The following is a 24,396-nucleotide window of genomic DNA, read 5'->3' as shown; positions in this document are numbered from 1 at the left end:
AGGATATAAGATGAACATCAACAAAAGCAATATGAGGATAATGGAATGTAGTCAAATTAAATCGGGTGATGCTGAGGGGATTAGATTAGGAAATGAGACACTTAACGTAGTAAAGGAGTTTTGCTATTTAGGGAGTAAAATAACTGATGGTGGTCGAAGTAGAGAGGATATAAAATGTAGACTGGCAATGGCAAGGAAAGCGTTTCTGAAGAAGAGAAATTTGTTAACATCGAGTATTGAATTAAGTGTCAGGAAGTCGTTTCTGAAAGTATTTGTATGGAGTGTAGCCATGTATGGAAGTGAAACATGGACGATAACCAGTTTGGACAAGAAGAGGATAGAAGCTTTCGAAACGTGGTGCTACAGAAGAATGCTGAAGATAAGGTGGGTAGATCACGTAACTAATAAGGAGGTATTGAATAGGATTAGGGAGAAGAGAAGTTTGTGGCACAACTTGACTAGAAGAAGGGATCGGTTGGTAGGACATGTTTTGAGGCATCAATGGATCACAAATTTAGCATTGGAGGGCAGCGTGGAGGGTAAAAATCGTAGAGGGAGACCAAGAGATGAATACACTAAGCAGATTCAGAAGGATGTAGGTTGCAGTAGGTACAGGGAGATGAAGAAGCTTGCACAGGATAGAGTAGCATGGAGAGCTGCATCAAACCAGTCTCAGGACTGAAGACCACAACAACAACAACCTAATGCGGTGAAAACACGAACAGCTTTACTTACAGAGAGTTAGAGAGCTGCAGTTTCAGCCAGAATCACGCCTTGCAGCTTGGTGCAGGGACTCGCGGGCGGGCCGTCTCCCAGAAGAACCGCAGATCGATCGCCGGCGCAGCGCCGTGGCACGCATTCTTCTTTTGTGCCCCCCTTCAGCAGCTACGCGCTAATTCGCAGGCGCCAGCCATACTCGCAAATGGCGCTCTGGAACTTCTCAACATTGCATTAATGCTGCCGCGGGAACTAAGCGCTAGGAGCCTGTAAGGAGCACAACACCTTTGTGCGAAATTGCCTACTGCTCTTCGCTTTTTGAGACCACGTTAATAATAACCTTTAAAAAAGATTTCAAAGTCGTAATCCGTTAATGACCTACACTGATGTTGTGGATCGGCAGATTGCTTGTTATGTCACTAAACACATCAAAAAATGTTTTGCATCAGCCCGGTTCCCAGAACTCCTGAAGATAGACGTTGACTGTGTATATTGTATCACAGACACAGTCCCTTTGACGGTTCAGAGATGTTACTGAACTCGCCCAAAGATGTAAACAACTATGCATAAGCAGCGACAATTAGACCGAGGGGGTCCGACAGCCGAACAGTTCGTCGTTCCACCACAAATGAGGTACACGGCTCGTGTTGTCTGTAGTTCAATCATGCCAAGACGGTCAATACCGCAGTTCGATCGCGTCTGCGTTGTTACTTTGTGCCAGGAAGGGCTCCCAACAAGGGAAGTGTCCAGGCGTCTCGGAGTGAACCAAAGCGATGTTGTTCGCACATGAAGGAGATACAGAGATACAGAGAGACAGGAACTGTCGATGATATGCGTCGCTGAGGCCGCCCAAGGGCTACTACTGTAGAGGATGAAAGCTACCTACGTATTATGGCTCTGAGGAACCCTGACAGAAACGCCACCATGTTGAATAACGCTTTTCGTGCAGCCGCAGGACGTCATGTTACGACTCAAACTCTGCGCAATAGGCTGCCTGATGCGCAAATTCACTCCCGACGTCCACGGCGAGGTCCATCTTTGCAACCACGACACCATGCAGCGCGCTACAGATGGGCCCAACAACATGCCGAATAGACCGCACAGGTTTGGCATCAAATCCTCTTCATCGATGAGTGTCGCATATGCCTCAAACCAGACAGTTGTCGGAGACGTGTGTGGAGGCAACCCAGTCGGGCTGAACGCCTTAAGACACACTGTCTACCGAGTGCAGAAAGGTGGAGGTTCCCTGCTGTTTTGGTGTGGCATTATGTGGGGCCGACGTACGCCGCTGGTGGTTATGGAAGGCGCCGTAACGGCTGTACGATACGTGAATGCCATCCTCCGACCGATAGTGCATACTGGCGAGGCATTCGTCTTCATGGACGACAGTTCGCGCCCCTGTCGTGCACATCTTGTGAATGACTTCCTTCACGATAACGACATCGCTCGACTAGAGTGGCCAGCATGTTCTCCAGATATGAAGCCTATGGAATAGGCCTATGATAGATTGAAAAGGGCTGTTCGTGGACGACGTGACCCACCAACCACTCTGAGGGGTCTGCGCTGAATCGCCGTTGACGAGTGGGACAATGTGGACCAACAACTCATTCATGAACTTGTGGATAGTATGCCACGACGAATACAGGCATGCATTAATGCAAGAGGACGTGCTGCTGGATATTAGAGGTACCGCTGTGTACAGCAATCTGGACCACCGCCTCTGAAGGTATCACTGTATGGCGGTACAACATGCAATGTATGGATTTCATGACCAATAAAAACGGCGGAAACGATGTTTATGTTGATCTCTCTTGCAATTTTCTGTACAGGTTCCGGAACTCTTGGGACGGAGGAGATGCAAAACTTTTTTGAGTGTGTAGGTGTTAACATGCCTCTTGTTTCCTATCAGAGTAAATAAAAGTAGAAAATACTAGGTTTGAACAGTGGGTGAGACAGTTAACAAGAGTAAAATATCCCCACGCTCATTGTCAGTGATGTTAAAATAAGTATATTCGTTCGACGTGGTGAAGCCAATGATTCATCGCGAAGTAAACACACAGAGGGAGGGGAAAAATTATTATAAACTAACACATGAGTCTGTTAATGAGGTGAGGTATACAGTGTAGTCACATAGCACACTGAAAATTAGTCAACCACTGCAGGGCGTCTCAGGATTCATTGTGGATGTCTTTAATTTCTCCCACTGTGAAACCTTACTTTATAAATTAACTCACTTTGTCATTACGCTTTTACAGCGACCCTTTCCAGTCCATTCTGTTCAATGTTGTCCATAGTATTCTTGGAATGTCAAAAGGAGTAACTTGGTTGGTCACGTCAGCAGTAAGGGATCCATTTTGTGGGATGTTTCGTCGCCAGTGTTCCTGCCAATCCCTTTGTTCCTCAAAATCATTTCATCTTGCGATAATTTTCCGGAGTGGTGTCCTAGACTTTAGTCGATCCTTTGTGCATAGATAATGATGAATCGGGAAATCGTTTGGTTTATCTTCTTCCACTCCTTTCTTACTAAAGCTTTGGGTCTGATGTTTGGTGGCTGGATATTGGCAAGCACTGGTAGCCACATGATAGGGGTGGGTTTAACATGATTGACCAAGCCATTCATAGGAAGAGCTACAGTTTGGCGTGTACTCGGAACTACGTTGCAACTTAGGATTTTTGACGTTAGTAAAGCATTGCTCAAGTCACGCTGCGAAAATCTCCAGCACGTTACACAACCACCCTCGACGTGAACTACACCCTACACATTTCAGGTTGAACGCATTATTCGGCCTTCGATGAACGTGACACCTTGCGTAATTTAAAGAGAGGCAAAATCACGACTCAAAAGATCCGGTTACACGCCTCTACTCAACTGCTGCCCGATTTTCTGTGTTTGGCCCGTTGAAGAAAAGCAGACTTACGTGCCGCTGTGAACAATGACCTTTCGCGAAAACCCGGTTCCAGAAGTTCATCGGATGCAGTTTGCTTCCCAAGGTTGCCTTGGAAGGTGGTTAAAGTGGACATGCGATCAGTAACAGCAGAAATTCATATCTGATGTGAAAGCGATTGTCATTGACATGGCGTGACATTCGTCTTCTCTCTCTCTCTGTCGGATAGACTCTTTAAACGCCACTGTTCTTACCCAGTGTTGCATGGCTGCGAGTGGTAAGCTGTGCGTTGTAGACATGGTAGACAGTCCACGTTGATAAACCAGCAAATTAGGCAGTTTCATTCGTGACATGACCGTGGACACGCCCAAACAAGATACCTTGTCTCCACCATTGTGAGCTCTCTCTTCCATATAACACGCTGATTTATACACATTTCTTCACTGACATGACTTGAGCGTCAGCGGTGGAACGCCACATAGCAGGCGGGGTGGGGGGAGAGGTACTAATTCTATGTTTGTTTCGTCTAGGGTGAACACACCACCATTTGATGGTGATGTCCAATGTGCCCTTTAACTCTACAAGTAGGGACACCAAACTGCGAAGCTCACATTTCAAAAGGAACTCTATTTTGGCGCTGACATGTTAAAATTAAACGACTTCTCGTGACTAGTGAGTCTCAGTATATTAACTACCATAGTTTGATTAAAATTACTTGATAGTTCATACTTCACGTGTTGGAGCTGGTTTCCTCCAGAGCGCTCTCACGCTCAAACCTTTCGCCAAACTGCCACAGTCGGTCAGTTCATTTCCAAAACCTTGTCTGGCATTCTTTCGAGATGGGTTTGGATCCCGAATCATCGGTCTGGTACTTCTGTTTCGTATTTCATCATGCGTGATAACCACACAAACAAAAAACAACGCACAACGATGCTTATGAAGTACTCACGTTTCATACACAGCTCTAAATAACACCATGTGAGCTTCCGCACAACATGGGTTTCAGGGTCACATATGCGGTTATCATAATCGCAGAGATCGGCTTACATTATATAAGCTTCGCACAAGATTACGTGAAATCGGGTTTTTGAAGCCTGTAATTCATAGTTGCGACTGGGTGAGCATACTCAAATTGGTAACGCGGCAGCTCGTGTAGCCAGTGAGAGGATAGTTTCAGATAACCAATGGGAAAAACGGTCGTGATGTTAGTTCTGTCGCAGATAGTTGACCACCACTTTCTCGAAAGCATTGCACATCACGAGGTTGTGGATAACTTAGGACAAGAGTTTAAATTCTGGCCTACAAAAAACTTCTCCTGCCGCAGTTCAGTCATTGGTGACTTAAAATCAGCTGTCGGCAAGGCCACATCCAACATTGCTCCGCGTTTCACATAAAAAGCTTGTGAAGTGACTTGACGTGTTCGTATGTTAGCCTACAGCCGAGCGGTAGCCGGCGGCTGGTGTGACCACATGGTAACGGCTTTTAACGTACGTCGACTGTCAAGTAATTTTAAACGGACCATAGCTGCCGTGCCCGGTGTTGCCCGGGATGTTTAAATACCTGCCACACAAAGTGATTGGCCCTGTACGCTGTTCATGTTCAAAGCGAGTGCAAGCGTCATAGGAAACTTGCAGTCTCTTTAAATCGAAGGCTGTATTTTCGTCACTGGGTGTCAACGGAACGTGACGAAAGAATACGTCTTTTCTTGCAGTCAAATAAGAAATGGCGATGTAAATTATCTAAATACTTCCGCTTCCGGGGGTTTGTTGGTTGTGCCATCTGTTGTTACATTTTTCAATAAGTATGTCATGACGTTTCTGAAGAATTTGCCTTCTGTCGTTACAGTAAAACTTACTTTCACTGCTTCAGGGAGGGCTTTGAGTACGACTCGAACTATTCGAACAGTTTGCGTCACAGTTCGGGAAATCTCGAATTATGTTCGATTTTTTTGATCGGTCCGCGATCTAGTCACTTTTGTATATACTATGTCCACGACCAGCCTTAGCATTTCTATGGCGCTGTGGAATTTAACAGTAAAAGTAACTGTCAAACACGGACTTACAATATCTTCTGGGGTATATGTCATGTGTGACAACGGCAACTAATTAAAAAATTAAGTGTTTGGAATAGTGTTCCTGTCAAATTCTCGAGCGTTTGCTCGTCCGCGGTCCAGCGACGTCTGATTGTACCATCTCCAAGACGGGTATTGCTGCTGTAATTCATCTGGCGATAGGAATTCCAGTCAGTTTACCACGATATATTTCACTAGTTAGGCATTCAGCTTTTCGTTAATTTTCTTCATTGTTTCTTCATTGTTTCTAAATGTAGAGCATTGAAGTAACTCGACCAAGAACTTTGAGGTAAATTTGTCAAGTACTTTTAGAGATATTTAACAACGTTTCCCCTTCATATATTTGTGCATTGTATATATTAAAAATGCGTAGCTTTTGTCCGCCCAAATGTTCATTAGAGGTCCGTGTACAAATTTGAAGTAAGTGGGACAAGGGCTTAAACATCCTTGTTAACAAACTTTGCGCTTGATATAATCACATACCTACATGTTTAAGATAAAAAACACACACACACACACACACACACACACACAGAGAGAGAGAGAGAGAGAGAGAGAGAGAGAGAGAGAGAGAGAGAGAGAAGGGTCGCCAGGGGTGCTGCGGTACTGTGTTGCAGTCCACTGAAACAAGAAAGTAACTCCTGTAAGGATTGAGCTTTACCTTGTGTGTTCGACGCTGCCAGTTGAGTCCAGTGCAGTTGCAGACGAAACGTTAGGAACTCGTTTCTTTTGTACACCATTGTTTATAGAGAAGTATTTAGTTTTCTGCAAAAAATAAAGGACTGGTTACGAATTCCAGGAAGGAGTTCCGGGAAGGAAGAGGTTTAAATTTTGTACAGCTACCGTGTACATTAAGTGCCTGATAATGTTCTGGTTGTAAAATCAAATTCTGATCTGTTCTGACCACCATACAAAATGGTTTTCTTGAGTTTCGCTTTAATGTTACCGCCCAGTCTGACAGTTTCCAAAAGCTGGGAAGTGAAGCAATAAGATGCCTAGCGGACTTGTCGTAAAATATTATTTGCGTCTATATGTGTACTTACTGTGTAACGAAATCAAAATAGTGTATAATTATGTATGCGTTAAAGATTCAGGCTAGAAAAATGCGAAGACTGTCTTCGTGTTTTATGTATATTTGTCGTGAATATGTTCATCATGGGCTAGAGATGCCCAGTGTCTGCCATGTCTGTTGAAAGTACCATATTGATATTACACGATCTATTCTGTTGTCGCTTATTTTTTGAACGTCTCTGCGGATTCCAGCTTAATTGGAAAATAAACAGCTGCATACTGATACCGGTCGCGGAGAGCGCTCGACTGCACTGTGTTTACAAACATTTCCCTTATCTGAGACTCGTATACGACACAGTTGACATCATTCGTCGCATGTTTTCGCAGACAGCTACATTCCTTCATACAGCTAGAAGCCGAGAGGCATTTTGTTTTTGTAGTTGCTCGTTCGGTTCTCTTACTAGGACAAAAACTGTAATATTAGGAGCAGATAAAAGGATATTGACGATGCTTTTGTTCATTAATTTTGTGGAGGCCGAACAAAGAGCATCTAAAAGATTCCAAAACATATTGTGTATTACTGATTTTTGGTAACTGAAAGAGTTGTAATTGTTCTGTACGGAAATGAAAATAAAGTACTTCTGCGGGTCACTCAATGAGTACATTCCAGACAGAAATACAGTTTTCATTGTGATGGGATTGAAACTTCTGTTCTACTCTTATAGTTTCCGTTTTCCTTGGTTTCCCAAAATCACTGCAGGTTACCACCAGGATGCCCCCTTCCGCCATCGTACAATTATTTACGTAGCGACACAGCGCTCAGTCCCTAATGCTCTCGACATCTTCCTGCTGAGATTTTTCGTCCTGTAATCCTTTCCTCAGGAACAAGCCAATGATTGTGGTAATTAAGTGATATTGTGCAAAACCGACCATCAGAAATCACCGTTTAACTGTTGCAGACATGGCGCCGGTGTGTACTTGAATCTTGACTGCCAATAGGGCTGAGAGTCTGATAGCGTGTATTTGTATTGCTGATGCAATGTAGACCTGGCCGCTGTATCTTTAGTGATTGGTGTTTAGAAGCGACCGCCAGATTGTAGCTCAAACCGCCTCAGAAGTATATAAAATTACTGTGAAGTAACTTTGTGAAGTTGGCTGGCAGAAGGCCATTCTTACGAGCTGTTACTTTACTTCAAAATGAAGATAAGGGGGAGTCGGCAATTGGTGTAGGCAGAAGAAAGATATAAATGTTGATGTGGCTCTCACTATTATAAATTCCCTCCACATTACCAAATGGTTCAAATGGCTCTGAGGCCTATGGGACTTAACATCTGAGGTCATCAGTCCCCTAGAGCTTAGAACTACTTAAGCCTAACTCACGTAAAGACATCACACACATTCATGCCAGAGTCAGAATTCGAACCTGCGACAGTAGCAGTCGCGCGGTTCCGGACTGAAGCGCCTAGAACCGCTCGGCCACCGCGGCCGGCTTCCACGTTACCTCTGACAGTTAATGTTTTCTGTCTTACATCATTGTTTATCGTTACAAGGAGTCGTAGCGTTCTCTCTTGCCAAAGTTGATTTGCTAACTTTACGTACCTTTTTTCTCTGGAACTTTTATACCTAGAACTTTAAAATTTTGATAGGTGTATTCAGTAGGTAACTTTCCTGAGGATACACAGGATTTTGAAAAATGGAATAAGAAGTATTTCTAATTAGAATTTTCTAACATATTTTGCACCATTTTAAGCAGGTAATTCCAGATTATTTAATAATCTTAAAAACTCAAAACGTGATTTTTTAATCAAGGCACAAAAAATTGTCATTAGTTGCCAGTGGGAATCGATATAAACCAGTGGTTAAAGTTCAAAAATTACGCTGGACCGAGATTAGAACCGTGGTCTTCTGCTTACTAGGCGGACGATTTGCAGCTGTGCCAGCTGTACACAGTGGACATCGCAACTGCGCGGACTACCCTAGCACGCTTCCTGTATCACAGAAATTTTAATATTTCGCGGCATTCCAGCTCCCGTTAAGGGGTGACAGCTAACAATCACTATTTTAGCAAATCAGTATAAAGATTTTGTTCTAATGTAATCTCGTGTATGTCTTCAGTTAATGACTTTCTGCATTCCTTTGATAGAGGCTTCAGTCTTCCCGCTCCATTTTGAAACCTTGGCATTTTCTACTGTAAGTTAGGCCACTTCACAGTTTGTCGTTCCTGAGAGAACAGATTCTTCTTCGAAATGTTCTAAGTCAGTCGTTGGTGCACGTGCAAAATTGTGTTTCATACTTGTAAAACTTGTGCTTTCCACTGTCGTGGCATCTGTTAAAGCAGTAGAGCTCTCGATCCCTTTTTGAGGTTGGATGAGAAACTGCGGCAGTGTTGGGGCGAGTTGCGGCGGAAGACGGCTCCAGAAAGTGTGTCAGGAGAGGCGCCGACCTCGGCTCGCGCGGCGCCTTCCTCCTGTTGCTGCGCCCGCAGAGGGCCCTCCACGGCCGGAGCACCTCTCGTCCCGGAGATACCCCTCTCGGTTGGGCGGTGCCCGCACTGCACTGCACTGCACTGACGCAGACGCCGCCCTGCCTGCCGTCACGGACGCAAAAATTTGGTGTCCCGAGGATCACTCGTTTCTGTCCTTAGATTTCTATTTGGCGCTACGTCAGTTAGCTAGTAAATCGTGCCCTAAGACATTCCAGGCCGCTACTTGTTTTCGTCAGCATGTAAGTGGCAACAATCTATTATCGACACATCAGGATCACATCGTAACAAACCTCTGAGGGAATCGAAGATACTGTCATTTTGTGTGTGTTACGAGAGCGAACGAGATACGAAATACTGATGATTCCACGCCGGCCGTTGTGGCCGAGCGGTTCTAGGGGCTTCAGTCCGGAACCGCGCGACTGCTACGGTCGCAGGTTCGAATCCTGCCTCAGGCATGGATGTGTGTGATGTCCTTAGGTTAGTCAGGTTTAAGTAGTTCTACGTTCTAGGGGACTGATGGCCTCCGATGTCAAGTCCCATAGTGCTCAAAGCCAAGCCTCAGCAGTTAAGTCCCGTAGTGCTCAGAGCCATTTTTTGACGATTCCACGGTGTAGACCTACTGGGTGTCCATAAACACCCGTTATCATTTCAGTAAATTACAATTTCGAAAGTATTAGAGAAAGAGCACCATTGTTTTTGTAAAAGTTTAGAAGCTCTCATTTTTTCTGTTGTTGTGGTCTTCAGTCCTGATACTGGTTTGATGCAGCTCTCCATGCTACTCTTTCCTGTGCAAGCTTCTTCATCTCCCAGTACCTACTGCAACCTGCATCGTTCTGAATCTGCTTAGTGTATTCATCTCTTGGTCTTCCTCTACGATTTTTACCCTCCACGCTGCCCTCCAATACTAAGTTGGTGATCCCTTGATGCCTCAGAACACGTCCCATCAACCGATCCCTTCTTCTAGTCAAGTTGTGCCACAAACTCCTCCCCAATTCTATTCAATACCTCCTCATTAGTTACGTTATCTACCCATCTAATCTTCAGCATTATTCTGTAGCACCACATTTCGAAAGCTTCTATTCTATTCTTGTCCAAACTATTTATCGTCCATGTTTCACTTCCATACATGGCTACACTCCATACAAATACTTTCAGAAACGACTTCCTGACACTTACATCTTTACTCCATGTTAACAAATTTCTCTTCTGAAACACTTACCTTGCCATTGCCAGTCTAAATTTTATATCCCCTCTACTTCGACCATCATCAAATATTTTGCTCCCCAAATAGCAGAACTCATTTACTACTTTAAGCATCTCATTTCCTAATCCAATTCCCTCAGCATCACCCGATTTAATTTGACTACATTCCATTATCCTCGTTTTGCTTTTGTTGATGTTCATCTTATACCCTCCTTTCAAGACACTGTCCATTCCGTTCAACTGCTCTTCCAATCCCTTTGCTGTCTCCGACAGAAATACAATGTCATTGGCAAACCTCAAAGTTTTTATTTCTTCTCCGTGGATTTTAATACCTACTCCGAACTTTTCTTTTGTTTCCTTTACTGCTTGGTCAGTATACAGATTGGACAGCATCGGGGAGAGGCTACAACCCCGTCTCACTCCCTTCCCAACCACTGTTTCCCTTTCATGTCCCTCGACTCTTATAACTGCCATCTGGTTTCTGTACAAATTGTAAATTGCCTTTCGCTCCCTGTATTTTACCCGTATCACCTTCATTTTTTTATTATTTCATAATTTCAATGTGTGTGCCATTCGTCGCTCGGAGAATATCAGCGCGATATTAGAGTTCTGCTAGTGTTCGGGCCAGCATTGCAGCATCAACACTTGACATTTGCTTCGTAGATTCGTGCACGAAGATTGGCAATGTCACTGACTAGTGTTTATACACGAGACCCCTGACGTAACCCCTTAACAACAAGTTTGCACGGTGTGACATCGGCAGAGGGCGGGGGCCATGTGATAGTCCCATCCACCTCATTATGTTTGTTTTCGACGATGTTGCCTTCTCGTACTAACGTCTGTAATTCCGCAGTACCATTATGAGATTTCTATTCTACATACGACATTACACATTGCAATATTTCCTGGACTGCCGTCATTTTGAAGTCTTCAAAGTGAAATCTGCGGCAAAGGAAAAAGGAAAAAGTTCAAGGTCTGCTAAACATTTTACAAGCCAGGATTTTTTAAAATAGTGGGATTTAATGGACACCCTGCATTGTCCACTAGTTTTACCGTTCGTGATTGCTTTTAATTCAGTAGCTGATACATTATCGTTGTAAGGAAGCGCTCGTGCGTGTAGATACTCCAGAGCGAGTCCATAGAAGCATCGTGACTGCTACGGGAACGCAAAGCTTGCCGACATTACTTGATGTTGTAGCCTGCCGAAAACGGTGGAATTGAGCTCATTTACGTTGATTATGAGAAGTAGAGCCCTCCGTGGAGTCGGCCGTTTTCTCCGAAATACGAGGTGTTAAATTACACCCAGAGCAAGAGCTCTGCCCAATTCGAACGCGATTTTCTCAAGGCGAGTTTCGGTGGTTGGCACATGGTCTCTAGACCACTTGGTGCTACCGTTGGGGTGCCCTGTGGAGATAATTTGAGTGCTACAGCCAGCCGGAGGTCGATGTAATACTAAGTTATTCAGGGAATTAGTACATGGTCTTGTTTTGTTACCCGCTAGTTAAGATAATCGGGCCATCCGAAGTTACGATGGCCACTCGTAGCTAAGATCGTAACCGGACTATTGACGCATCCTTGCCGCCGCTGAAGTAATTTGCCCCGTCTACTGCCGTGTGCCATTATTAGACCGCGTCTTTCTCGCTCGCCCTAAATTAAATGTTTTATTTCTACCTTTTGTAAGTCTTCTCTAATAATTTGTGTGTGCAATTTTTCTCTGACCGCTCCTATAATCACGATCTTCTATCCAGGCACTTTTGCCACCTATATCACTGCCATTTTACCTCGTGCAGAATTATTGATGTAAGTATGGTCTATGTAAAATAGTCCGTGGTTGACTACCGCATGCTTTCCTTAATTTGTCTTGACACTACATTTACTCCCCTGTGATCTTGGAGATTTCGGTGCCTTAGGCTTGGTCAAGACAGGCTGAAGGATTGTGGGTGCTGGTTTCGAAGACACACAACAGAGAACGTGGCTCCATCCTTTCACGCACTACAGGCGTACTGTGCAGAATAATGGTATTGCCTAGTGCTCTACTTGGCACACCGCGTCGTATTCTTGTTCCTACCGCTGCTCCCGCCCCTCCAACCGCCAATTTAAATGTGACAGAAAATATTAAAATGATTTGACTGTAGCGTCCTACGTACCTAAAGGAAGGATGACAAGACTGCTACTTCTCACACAACTGTAAATCACTCGGCAGATACAGTTTCCATCCCAGAGGCAGATTGCAACCGACTCAGTTACGTATGGGGTTCTGAAGAGATGAAATAGAACGAAATGGATACAATGCGTTTGGTGCGAAGGTTCACATCACCTCTATTAACAGAGCTGTGGTAACAGATCTTTCGCACGATATTAGACTTCCCATTCGATAAGGTGCTATAAAGCCAGAGTGAAACGGAATAACTGTCCGCGGTTCCTCATAAATACGTATACATAAGCAAAAAACAGAGCCTTCGTACTTCAGACAGATACACAACGAATACGTGTAGAAAACGAATGATTTTGGGGCCCTCTAGTGACGAAGCCGTTCTGGTTCCTCCACGAACATAGACGAGAGCAAATAAAACCATGAATATGTAGTTGTAATTCAAATGGCTGCTTCTGTTGTTTGGGCCCCGCAATCGGCATGTTTGTTGTCCAAAGCCCCCTAACAGTTCAGAAATTTTGACTTCAGTTAATAACGTGGCTTGACGGTCAACAATTCTTCTCTAAGCTGGAGGCTGAAATGAAGAAAAAAGCATATATATATATATATATATATATATATATATATAACACACACACACAGCATTGGACGGAAACGGAAATGTTACGCTTTCAGCCCTTCAAATCACTCGTTTCTGTAGAGTTGTATAGTCAGAAATAACACATGCTCGCGTTAAGTGACCATCAGCTTGAGAAATGTAGTTTTCCAGGGTTTTCTGAAGAGTCTGGCAGACTTCTGAGTTGATTAATTTCGATGCAATAGAAATCATCTGGAACTTCAGACTGAGGTAATAGTCTCCGGTAGGAGTAATTTGAAGTGTCGAGAATTAACATCGTCGCCACTGGCATAACGTACTCCCCCCCCCCCCCCCTTTTAATTTCCCCTCCCTGTCACCGATTAAATAGTGTGAAGTATTACTTAAGTAACTATACTAACAGAATATACCTTCACCTATTTCTCTTTCAGCACACTCGGGAATGCTTTACACAAAAGTTACTCACTATCCAACTACTTGCCTTTTTTTTAAAGACTTCATCATTGTCTCGAAATAATACCGGCTGGTGCTGCTGCTGCTGTTCAGGCAACAGTACGTGCTAGCAAAGCGTACATCTTGATCATTTTATTAGCGTGCGTGGTTCTATCTGAGTTTGAATAGAATCACGCATACCTCTTATTTCTTGTGATGGAATAAAAAGGGGGGGGGGGGACGCACGGCGACTAGGCGCGTAGTTGTAAACGCGCCTTGTATCTCTGGTACCTGAAAAACACTCCTGTGCTTTATGTGTGGGCTTCTAATAGAAACCCAGACTCTTCAAATCGGAATGCATTGTTGCTCATTCGTATAATTTATCTGTTGCAGCGCCATCATGGACTGCCTGGTAATTCCACTACAGGAGAAGCTAGAAGATTGGAAGAAGGCAGTCATTAATTTGGACAAAGAACATGCTAAAGGTAAGATGCGTCACGATATCTCGCAGTAGTGTTGACGGTATTTTGAGATTTGACTCATGCCGAAGACGCTTTGCATAGTACGCAATGAGAACTCGGAAAGTGTGGTGCTCCGGCTTGCCTTCGAAAGTCCCGTTGACGAGGGTAGTGCGACAGTTGGTTCGCCCGCTTCGCGGCAGTCGCAGCGGGCTGCTGGTACTGCAGTGGGCCTACATTGACCCGCCAACTCCTGCGGACGCGCCCTCCTTATTGATTACCGTTGCATCCGCACTGACGTACGGCACCTCCACCTCTGGTGCTGGCTGGCCCGGCAAAGTCTTCTGTGGTCCTTAATGAAGCGCACCGCTACCTGTCATTATCCTGTTACTGATCCTGCGCGCAGCGAGAGATGTAACTTAGACACCCTGTTTCAGACTTGGTTGGAGGAAAGTGTGCTCTGGCACTAGGCGATGTTCCATCGATATCAGTGCAAACAGTGTACTTGTCATGAGGCAGCGTAACTCACCGCGCACAAATTACCCAGACTATATTCACCTGGTATTTGAGAATAAGAGCACTTAAACTTCCAACAAAAGTTTGAATTTATGTTTAACCTATTCTAAACTTTTTATGGCTTACATTCCTAACATCAAATATATAACACATTAAGTTATTTGTAATGTAGTCAGAAGTTCGAAATTGTTTTACGCGTAGGACTTGGATTCTTTGCAGACTGTAGAATTACAGGCTTAGAATAGGAAGCGAAATTTGAAAACTGTGCTAAATTTGCTAGAACCAACCGAAGTAAAAAATAAAATAAACATACAAACGTAAGCAGTGAAGAAAATATTTGTAATTCAAACTTTCGTCACGTAAACGTCACGCGCGTGCACACGCTCCATTATTACAGGCCAAATTATTTTCACATAAAAAATGCATGTATATTTTTTCCAGATATCCTGCCTAAAAAATACATTTGACACTCGAATCACTTTTCGAAGCCGATCTCTCGAACTAGTTACACTTCTTTTTTGCCTTTAATTTATGAGAGAGAGAGAGAGAGAGAGAGAGAGAGAGAGAGAGAGAGAGAGAGAGAGAGAGACTGTGACTGTGACTGTACTCGCACAACGATAGACGTATTATAGCCACTGGCAAATGACACGGGGTGGCAATTTAAAGAAAACAGCAACTGGTCCGCTTGATTTGCAATTAAGTAATATTACAGTTTCTTTTCCATACTTCGTATGCCGGACAAGAAATCAAACACGTTGTTCTGGTGCAAGATGTATAAGAATCATGGGGGCGACTGATTTAATTCAATTCACTGCCGTAACGGTCCAGCAACGCAATGTAGCGAGAGAATTGTTTTAGCCCTTCCCAAAGTCATCTATTGACGATACCCAACGGATCTCGAATAGCAGCTTTTCCCGCCGAGAAATAATTTCGCTCATTTCAGCTTACGATCACCTTCGCTAACGTTTCATGTGAAGTTTCGCTTGCTTCTGATACGTAATGAGGGCTCCTTGTTCAGTCTACATTACCTAACGATATGGAAACGTTCAGGTTGCGGGTTCATTTTCAAATAAGATTTGGAAAAAAATATTTATGGTTTGTAGTCGAGAAACTGGTTTGTAGTCGAGAAACGCAGTGGTAATCACGTAATAAGCTTGTTGACGTGCGTAACTTCATTCAGGATGTTAAGTACTCGTTGATACGTCTGCCATTTCACACACTCATAGTTTCATAGCCTACTTTTTAATATGAAACTTATATACCTATTATCATTCTATGACTGCAATACCAGATGGGATACGTCCAGTATCTTGCCTGTACTTTTGCGTAACACTAAATCTTTCTCCATCTACACCGTACAACATTGGAACAAATTTCCCTGTCATATGCACCTTACCCAAAGCTATGCTACATTCAAAAGAAAATCAAAGCTCTAAGTTTATTATCGGTGAGGCTTCTTTCTCGGCATAAAACAGCGGTTTCCTTTGTATCCAGCAGGGAACAAGTATCCTTGTGACATTTTAAACTAAACTTTCATCATTGTTTCAAATTTATTTTCTTTCCATCTGACCTGCTAATTTCACTGTATTATCTTTCGCCTTCTTTCGATAAGTCAACTTACCGCCATTGACTCCTTGTGTACTGTTGCCATACGGTTCTGTTTGATGTCACTACTCATAAGCGACAACAACGTAATAATGAATTCTTATTATGTGTTTATGGCCAGTTTAAATGAATGCACAAAGAAATACACGTATAAATAAATATAGTGCACCCACAACGTGTCGCATGCATTGCACATTAGTCTTTAATTAAATTTCATAAGAAAAATCTTGGGTGCTGATGATCAGTAACTAGGTCTGTTCCACCCTGTACATAAAAATGCGTTAATATTATCAGACAATCGTCCATATCCATTTTCATAAAACGTTTGGTACCGACCACTTAATATGCTGACAAATCTACCAAATTTAGCAACAGCGCATGTGTAAAATTTATGCTTTTTCGAACGTTGTACTAGGCGTACGCGATTGTTGCGCAACGTTTTACCGAAATCGGCTGCAAAGTTTGAGCTCCCTACCGCGGTTTTCTCGGGCAGAAGGCAGCTGCAGGCCGCTCCTGCCTGTATAGGCGAAGGCGCCTGCTCGGCTATTGTACGGAGGGCCCACGTTCCCCTTTGTCACGATCCGCCCCGCCTTGGTCCAGAAAGGCGCTTTTCTGCGGGCAACACCAGTTTACCTGCTCCCTTCCCGGACTGGTTTCTTCTGCTCCGGTCTGCTCTGTAAATGATGTCTTCTCGGCCAACGCGAAAGATTAAGTCAAGCGCTGCTTTCTATACTAGAGAGCAAAGCAGCGCCACTAGCAGCATCAAAATTCTACATCGTCATAGAAGTACGAATACGTAATGTACATCGAATGTCACAGAAAGCTGTTTGGCATTTGTTATTCGGTCCTGTTAACGTAAAACGAACGTTGTGGACTTCCTTTCTGTGAGAAACACGAACGAAAGTAGATGTTACAGTGATAATGTTCTCGCAGCTACGCCGGTTTGCAATCGGGAGGGGATGTTTAAAATAACGGCGTCTGTCACAATGTAGGTTTTAAATTAAACCCATATGTTACTTAGGTGAATCTGATGAAGTTACGGTATATTCCCTCTCGTGGCCTTTGCCTATCCAATTACCTTGAAATAGATGACTACAAAAACGAGGAAGTCTGCAAAATGGTTCAAATGGCTTTAAGCGCTATTGGACTTAACATCTGAGGTCATCAGTCCCTTAGACTTAGAACTACTTAAACCTAACTAACCTAAGGACATCACACACACACGTCCGAGGCAGGATTGGAACTTGCCACCGTAGAGCAGCAGCTCGGCTCCGGACTGAAGCGCCTAGAACCGCTCAGCCACACCGGCCGGCTGGAAGCCTGCAATGAGCGTCCCTTGTATAATGGTAAGGGAGACATAGGAGACTTTACAACAAATGACAGCTTATGTAGGATGATCGTGATGACACTGGCAGTGGTATGAGTTGACCAGAATAACTGTAACAAACTTAGATGTGATCCTCGAAATAATGACGACGCTGGACAGGACAGAATCCTAAAGTCCACGCCTCCCGTAATTTACTCTGCATGAAATGAAATACGAATCCTCTTCGTATTCTGCGGCTCTCCAGTACTACGCGAATACCGGACGGCTACAATCAGCAAAGCCACAGCCTAAATCTCAGCCATCTGTCATGGTCAGTTCTCCATGCTTTAATGAAGTTTACAGTGTGTTAAAGCGCGAGACATTTACTTATTCACGGCACTTGGCTTCGTATTGAATGTGCTATGGTTATAAAATTGGCATACGCGTCAAGGAAAATTACAGTGTTAGATACCATATCTACATCTACACTCTGCAAATCACATTTAGTGCCTGGCAGAGGGTTCATCGAACCATCTTCACAATAAGTATCCATCAGTCCAATCTCGTACAGCGCATGGAAATAACGAACATCTATATCTTTTGGTGCGAGCTCCGATTTCCCCTATTTTATTAATATGATCGTTTTTAGGCGTAGATAGCTGTCAACAAAATATTTTCGCATTCGGAGGAGAAATTACTTGAAGATTCCGCCGCAACGAAAAACGTCTTTGTTTTAAAGATGTCCTCCCCAAATCCTGTATCATTTCAGTGACACTGTCCCCTATTTTGCGAAAGTACAAAAACGGCTGCCCTTCGTGAAACTTTCTCGATGTACTCCGTCAATCGTATCTTGTAAGGATCCCACACCGCGCTACAGTATTCTAAAAGAGGGGGTCAAGCGTAGTGTAGGCAGTCTCCTTATTAGATCTGTTACATTTTCCTAAGTGTCCTGCCAATAAAACGCAGTCTTTGGTTAGCCTCCCCCACAACATTTTTTGTATGTTCTTTCCAATCTGATTGTAATTCCTAGGTATTTAGCCAAATTTTTAGCCTTTAGATTTGACTCATTTATCGTGTAACCGAAGTTCAACGGATTCCTTTTAGCACTCATGTGGATGGCCTCTCACTTTTCGTTATTTAGGGTCAACTGCCAATTTTTGCACCACACATATCTTTTCTAAGTCCTTTCGCAATTTGTTTTGATCTTCTGATAACTTTACTAGTCGATAAATACTTTCATGTGCAAACAACCTAAGACGGCTGCTCAGATTATCTCCGAAATCGTTTAAGTAGATGGGGAACAGCAATGGGCCTGTAACACTACCTTGGGAAACGGCAGAAATCACATCTGTTTTACTCTGACTTTCCGTCAGTTATTACGAACTGTAGCCTGTGACAGGAAATAACGAATCCAGTCACGTAACTGAGACGGTATTCCATAAGCACGCAATTTCGCCACAAGCCGCTTGTGTGGTACAGTGTCAAAAGCCTTCTGGAAATCTAGAAACACAGAATCAATTCGAAATCCCTTGTCAGTAGCACTCAACACAAAATGTATATTTATAAAAACTCTCTGGAGAGTTTACCTAAGACCATATTGTAACCTTCATCCTCCACATCTGGCAGTGATTGGTTTAACGACAAAACTGGCAAGTTTAATCGTGATTGGGATTTCCTCGTAACTGGCTGGATAAGTTTGTTCGAACGACGGAGGAATGGCAAACCTGTAACAGGGCTGTGCCTATTAGCGCAGTCCAGCATTCAAATCAAACATCGTCTCGAGGACAGCTTTATTTTCTAAATTGATTTCAGAATTTCTGATGTATATACTTCTAATACGACGTTCGTATAATGCGAAGCTGGCACCAGACGCGAGAAAGAGGCGTCTGGTACATGCCACATCGTGAAAGATTGTCATAAGTGGTAGTATTCGAATTTTGATGACCCGTGACCATCTTACAACGTTTTGCCTCTGTCGATCTAGCGCTGCAGACTAAAGCGAAATGGGCGGGTAAACTGAAGAACATTGTCAATAGGAACGTTCACGTGGTGGAAAAGAACAATTCCGCTTGACTATCAAGATAAGTTACATCACATTTAGTTGCACTGATAATTGCTTTATTATATCCGTTTTATTTCCTTTCATGCAAACTTTGTCTGTCGGGGAAGTGGTGTTACAGTTACTTAACAGAACTCGTTGCGTCACTGTGCTATCAGTATTGTTGACACTGCGAGCTGCGCTAAATAAGGTTAAGTCGGCAGAGTGGCTCCAGGGTCGTCTGCGTTTACCCCGCTCAATTCGTTCTCCATCGTTTTCGCGTTTAGGAACTGTGTCGTGCACACGTTTCGTCATTGTTTTCCGCTGCTGGGCTGCCGCATTTTCTCCCTGTCGCAACTCCATGAGGTTGAACAGGAATAGCTGTTACATCACGGGTGACAGAAAACGTTGATGTAAACTGTTCAACACAAGAATAAGCGTTCGTCACAGAGCCCGTAACCGCAGTGGAACAACACGCATCGCGTGGAAGCTCAGGAAAAATTGATTCTCCTACTATACAGTGTGTTGCTAAATGACTAAACTGGGGCACATACACCCGGTTCCACTGCCAGGTTGCCTATCTAGCGGCTTGATTTTGCAATATTTCGATAATTGTTACCGAGTTAAAAAATTTAAAGTGCTGTCATTTTTATTAAAACGCATAGTATAATGTTCAAGGCTTAACACAGTAAGGCAAGTATTACAGCTAGAAACCGTATCCATGTTTTGAGATAGCGTAAATGGGGTGCAAATTGCGCAGAGTATATTCACCCAGTATTTCATAATCAGGGCACTTAGTAGTTTCCAACAAACTAGAAACGTAATTTCACACAAACGTAATTTCACACAAACGTAATTTCACACAAACGTAATTTCACACAAACGTAATTTCACACAAACGTAATTTCACACAAACGTAATTTCACACAAACGTAATTTCACTCCATTCATAAACTTCTTCTCGCTAACATCCTTAACGTCAAATATTTGTCACATTGATTTGTGAAATAATAAGGCGTATGAAGTTCATTTATACTCGGGCAGTTCAATGCTTTAAAAAATCGTTGGCTTACTGGTTCTCAGCCGGCCGCGGTGGCCTAGCGGTTCTAGGCGCTTCAGTCCAGAACCGCGCGACTGCTACGGTCGCAGGTTCGAATCCTGCCTCGGGCATGGATGTATGTGATGTCTTATGTTCGTTAGGTTTAAGGAGTTCTAAGTTCTAGGGGACTGATGACCTCAGATGTCAAGTTCCATAGTGCTCAGAGCTATTTGAACCATTTGAACTGGTTCTCAGGAAGAGTTCTCCTCCTTCCTCATATTTTCAAGGAGGCCCCTAACTATGTGCAATAGATGATGCTGGTGATGCAGTGTTTCCTCGCACAAAGCGTTTTCGTAGGGAATTTAAAAACCGATTTTCTATCAGAATATCAATATCTCATGTTCGGTTTAAGTTGTCGTACATTATTCCAATGGATTGTCATAACAGATTGCGATACAGAGTGAGTCCACCAAGAAAAAAAATCGGATAGCTACTGCTCATATTGACAAAAGAGTCAGTCATACGGTACAGGCCTTCGGAAAATATTTATCTAACTTCACAAGACTGTATCTTGTACGTGAATGAAGGTAGCAATTGAGAGTGAATTGTAACATACGCATCGAAACTAAAAGTTTGCCTTGGTGCCATTTGTAACATCCTGGTTCGAGTAGTGGTCAGTAGGTGTCTCCTTGGTGGATCCAGCTCGTTCGCGCGTTAATTACCCAATGTCCGTCGAGTCGTGATAGTACAGCAACAAAGGGGAATTTTGTGTTCTCAGTTGCAACAGGTACAATTCAGTTCACCTCTGCAGCGTTGTTATCTGAGTAACGAACTGCTTCAACGATTGATAGGCCGTTAAAGGTGTACCAATCTCGTATTGCACAGCTGGACTTGAAGGTAGGGATGGGAAAAGCCGATCGGTTAAAACCGATACCGTTATTTTAGTTAAGAATAACCGGTATTTTTCGGAATTTGTTTGGTCTCGGATTTAACAGGTGTTTATTATCTGTTAATAACTGAATGAAAAAACCGAAATATCAGTTAGCCATAGCAGCAGTGCTAAATTTTTCGCTTTTGGATAAACCATTTTCTAAAAAACGAGTAATTTTTATTCGTTAAGTTTGTATGGGTTTGAAATATTCTGTTATAGAAAATGGGGAAAGCGATCAGTGCTATTTTTTCAGGGCCGGCAGAAACGAGCAACAAATACATGGCATAACAATTAATACAGCATTGCTGAGACAGTAATGGTTCAAATGACTCTGAGCACCATGCGACTTAACTTCTGAGGTCATCAGTCCCCTAGAACTTAGAACTACTTAAACCTAACTAACCTAAGGACATCACACACATCCATGCCCGAGGCAGGATTCGAACCTGCGACCGGGGCGATCGCGCGGTTCCAGACTGAAGAGATTCTAGCTCGGTCACAGCGGCCAGCTGAGACAGTAATGTCCTTGCTGCCGTGTGTCGTGGCTTAAGGTGTACGCGCGTTCGTGCATTGTGCATAGGCTACGTGGGCTACACGGTAGTTTCTCGCTCCCGTCGCCGGACATCTGTAGTACTGCAGAATGGCACCAACCGTACTCTGGAAATATTTTTAATAAGTGAGGTAGCAATGAAGTCCAATGAAGCGCTGTCTGCGCTTTAAAAGATTAAATATTTATGTGCATTTTCTGTCACATAATGGAGGAAATTGTGGTAACAGTAATAAATGAAAAACTTAACAACAATTCATTAGTAGTATACAATACAAATAGGAAGTAACTGATCTGCTACCCGTGTAGGCATAATATGCCTTTATCTGCTCGCATTCCTTGGAAGTGGACAAATTGAAATGAAACACAGTTCTTCAACCTCAGTTTTCACCCTTTCGTAATGCCCCATTTACAAACAATTTTTGCAGCGTTTTAAAAAATGAGAATCAGTACGAGAATAGCGATTTTTTTTGTGGTATTTAATCGCTTACCACTTTTGAGAAAAGCAGCGAACAGTCGACCGACGAAGTTTTTTTTTTTTTTCCTGTTTAATATTTTGATTCTGCGTATCTCGAAACTGCGAGAGTCAAAATTCTTAGATTTCTCAGTTTGTTGCAGAATTTAATAGGAATAAAAACCGAAAATCGGTTATTTCAGAACTGGTCCTCTTAGCTATAACAGCCATCCCTACTTCTAGGTGACCTAATCTCTCGGAATGTGATCAGTTTTGTGGAGTTGTGCTCCTCCTGTTTCAAAGACTTCGAGTCTTGGCGCCGCATCGCAACAGCAATGAGTGAAGTAACTCCAGGGATGCTCCAAAAGTACGAGGTATGAGACGCGTTGTTCATCGTCTGCATCTTTGTCGTGCGTCGGATGAAATACACACAGAACATTCGTAACACGCAGAAGTGCAGAAACACGACGTGGGATGGACTCGACCAATGTCTGAAATAGTGCTGAAGGGAATTGACACCATGAATCCTGCAGGGATGTCCATAAATCCGTAAGATTAAGAGGAGATGGAGATCTCTTCTGAACAGCACGTTGCAAGGCATCCCATACGTGCTCAATAATGTTCATGTTTGGAGAGTGGCGGCCATCGGAAGTGTTTAAACTCAGAAGTGTGTTCGTGGAGCCACTCTGTAGCTATTCTGGACATGTGGGGTGTCGCATTGTCCTGCTGGAATTGCCCGTCATTCGGAACACACAATGGACATGAATGGATGCAGGTGATCAGACAGGATGCGTACGTACTTGTCACGTGTCAGTCGTATCTAGACGTATCAAGGGTCCCATATCACCCCAACTTCACTCGCCCCGCACCATTACAGCGCCTGCACGAGCTTGAACAGTCTCCTGCTGACATGCAGGGTCCATGGATTCACAAGGGTGCCTCCATACCCGTACATGTCCATCCGCTCGATATAATTTGAAACGAAACTCGTCCGACCAGGCAACATGTTTCCAGTCATCAACAGCTCAATGTCGGTGTTGACGGGCCCAAGCGAAGGGTAAACCTTTGTGTCGTGAAGTCATCAAGGGTAAACGAGTGTTCTTCGGCTCCGAAAGCCCATATCGATGATGTTTTGTTGAATGGTTCGCACGCTGGCACTTTTTGATGGCCCAGCATTGAAATCTGCAGCAATTCACGGAAGGGTTACACTTGTCATGTTGAACGATTGTCTTCTGTCGTCGTTGGTCACGTTCTTGTAGGATCTTTTTCCGACCACAGCGATGTCGGAGATTTGATGTTTTACCGGATTCTTGAAATTGCGCCAACTATAACACCACTTCCAACCTCAATTAAATCTTGACGACCTGCCAATGCAGCAAGCACTGCCATTGTAACAGCAGTAACGGATCTAACAACCGCGCCAGGCAGTTGTCTTATATAGGCGTTGCCGGTCGGAGCGCTGTATTCTGCCTGTCATATCTCTGTATTTGAATACGCATTCGTATACCAGTTTCTTTGGCGCTTTAGTGTATATCTTTGTAAAGTCGGGACGTTCTAATAATAATAATAATAATAATTGTGCACGAGTTAAAATTCACCTCAAGTTTCTATCTTTATTTATGTAGGAGATACAGTTTCGTGAAATTTGTATAAACCTTGTACAGTCGTTGCTGCTTGTCGACAGTACGTGGCCACGAGGCCCGACAGTAGGAGCTTCGTTTTAGTAGTCCTCGTCATCGGTGCCTGCTGGAACAATGTCCTAAAGCCATTCTCTTTCCGGGTGGCACAGTCGGTCGACGACGCGCTGTAGCCATGCCAGTTTCCTGTGTCCCCCGGGTATATGTGAATACGTCAGTTCTCATTCTCATTTTGCTTGCTCTCATTCATGTCAGGAACAGAAGATCTGAGAAAGAAAAATTCGCCAAAAATCCGGCTGCAGTTACAGTCGAGC

At 43.6% G+C, this 24,396-nt stretch overlaps 1 protein-coding gene across 5 annotated transcripts in view; it reads left to right on the top strand.

Annotated features, from left to right (window-relative positions):
- The window catches only part of LOC124615452 (protein MTSS 2), a 332,845-nt gene that overhangs the window by 246,158 nt on the left and 62,291 nt on the right, over positions 1-24,396 (top strand). For all 5 annotated transcript variants that reach the window (XM_047143352.1, XM_047143353.1, XM_047143349.1 and 2 more), the window contains exon 5: positions 13,945-14,036. In XM_047143352.1, the coding sequence (XP_046999308.1) occupies positions 13,945-14,036 (92 nt within the window). The remainder of the gene's footprint in view (positions 1-13,944; positions 14,037-24,396) is intronic.

Source organism: Schistocerca americana, chromosome 5 (assembly GCF_021461395.2).
Source record: "Schistocerca americana isolate TAMUIC-IGC-003095 chromosome 5, iqSchAmer2.1, whole genome shotgun sequence".
NCBI classification, from domain to species: domain Eukaryota; kingdom Metazoa; phylum Arthropoda; class Insecta; order Orthoptera; family Acrididae; genus Schistocerca; species Schistocerca americana.
Note: the sequence above shows the minus strand (reverse complement) of the source record. Positions and strands in the feature narration are given on the sequence as shown.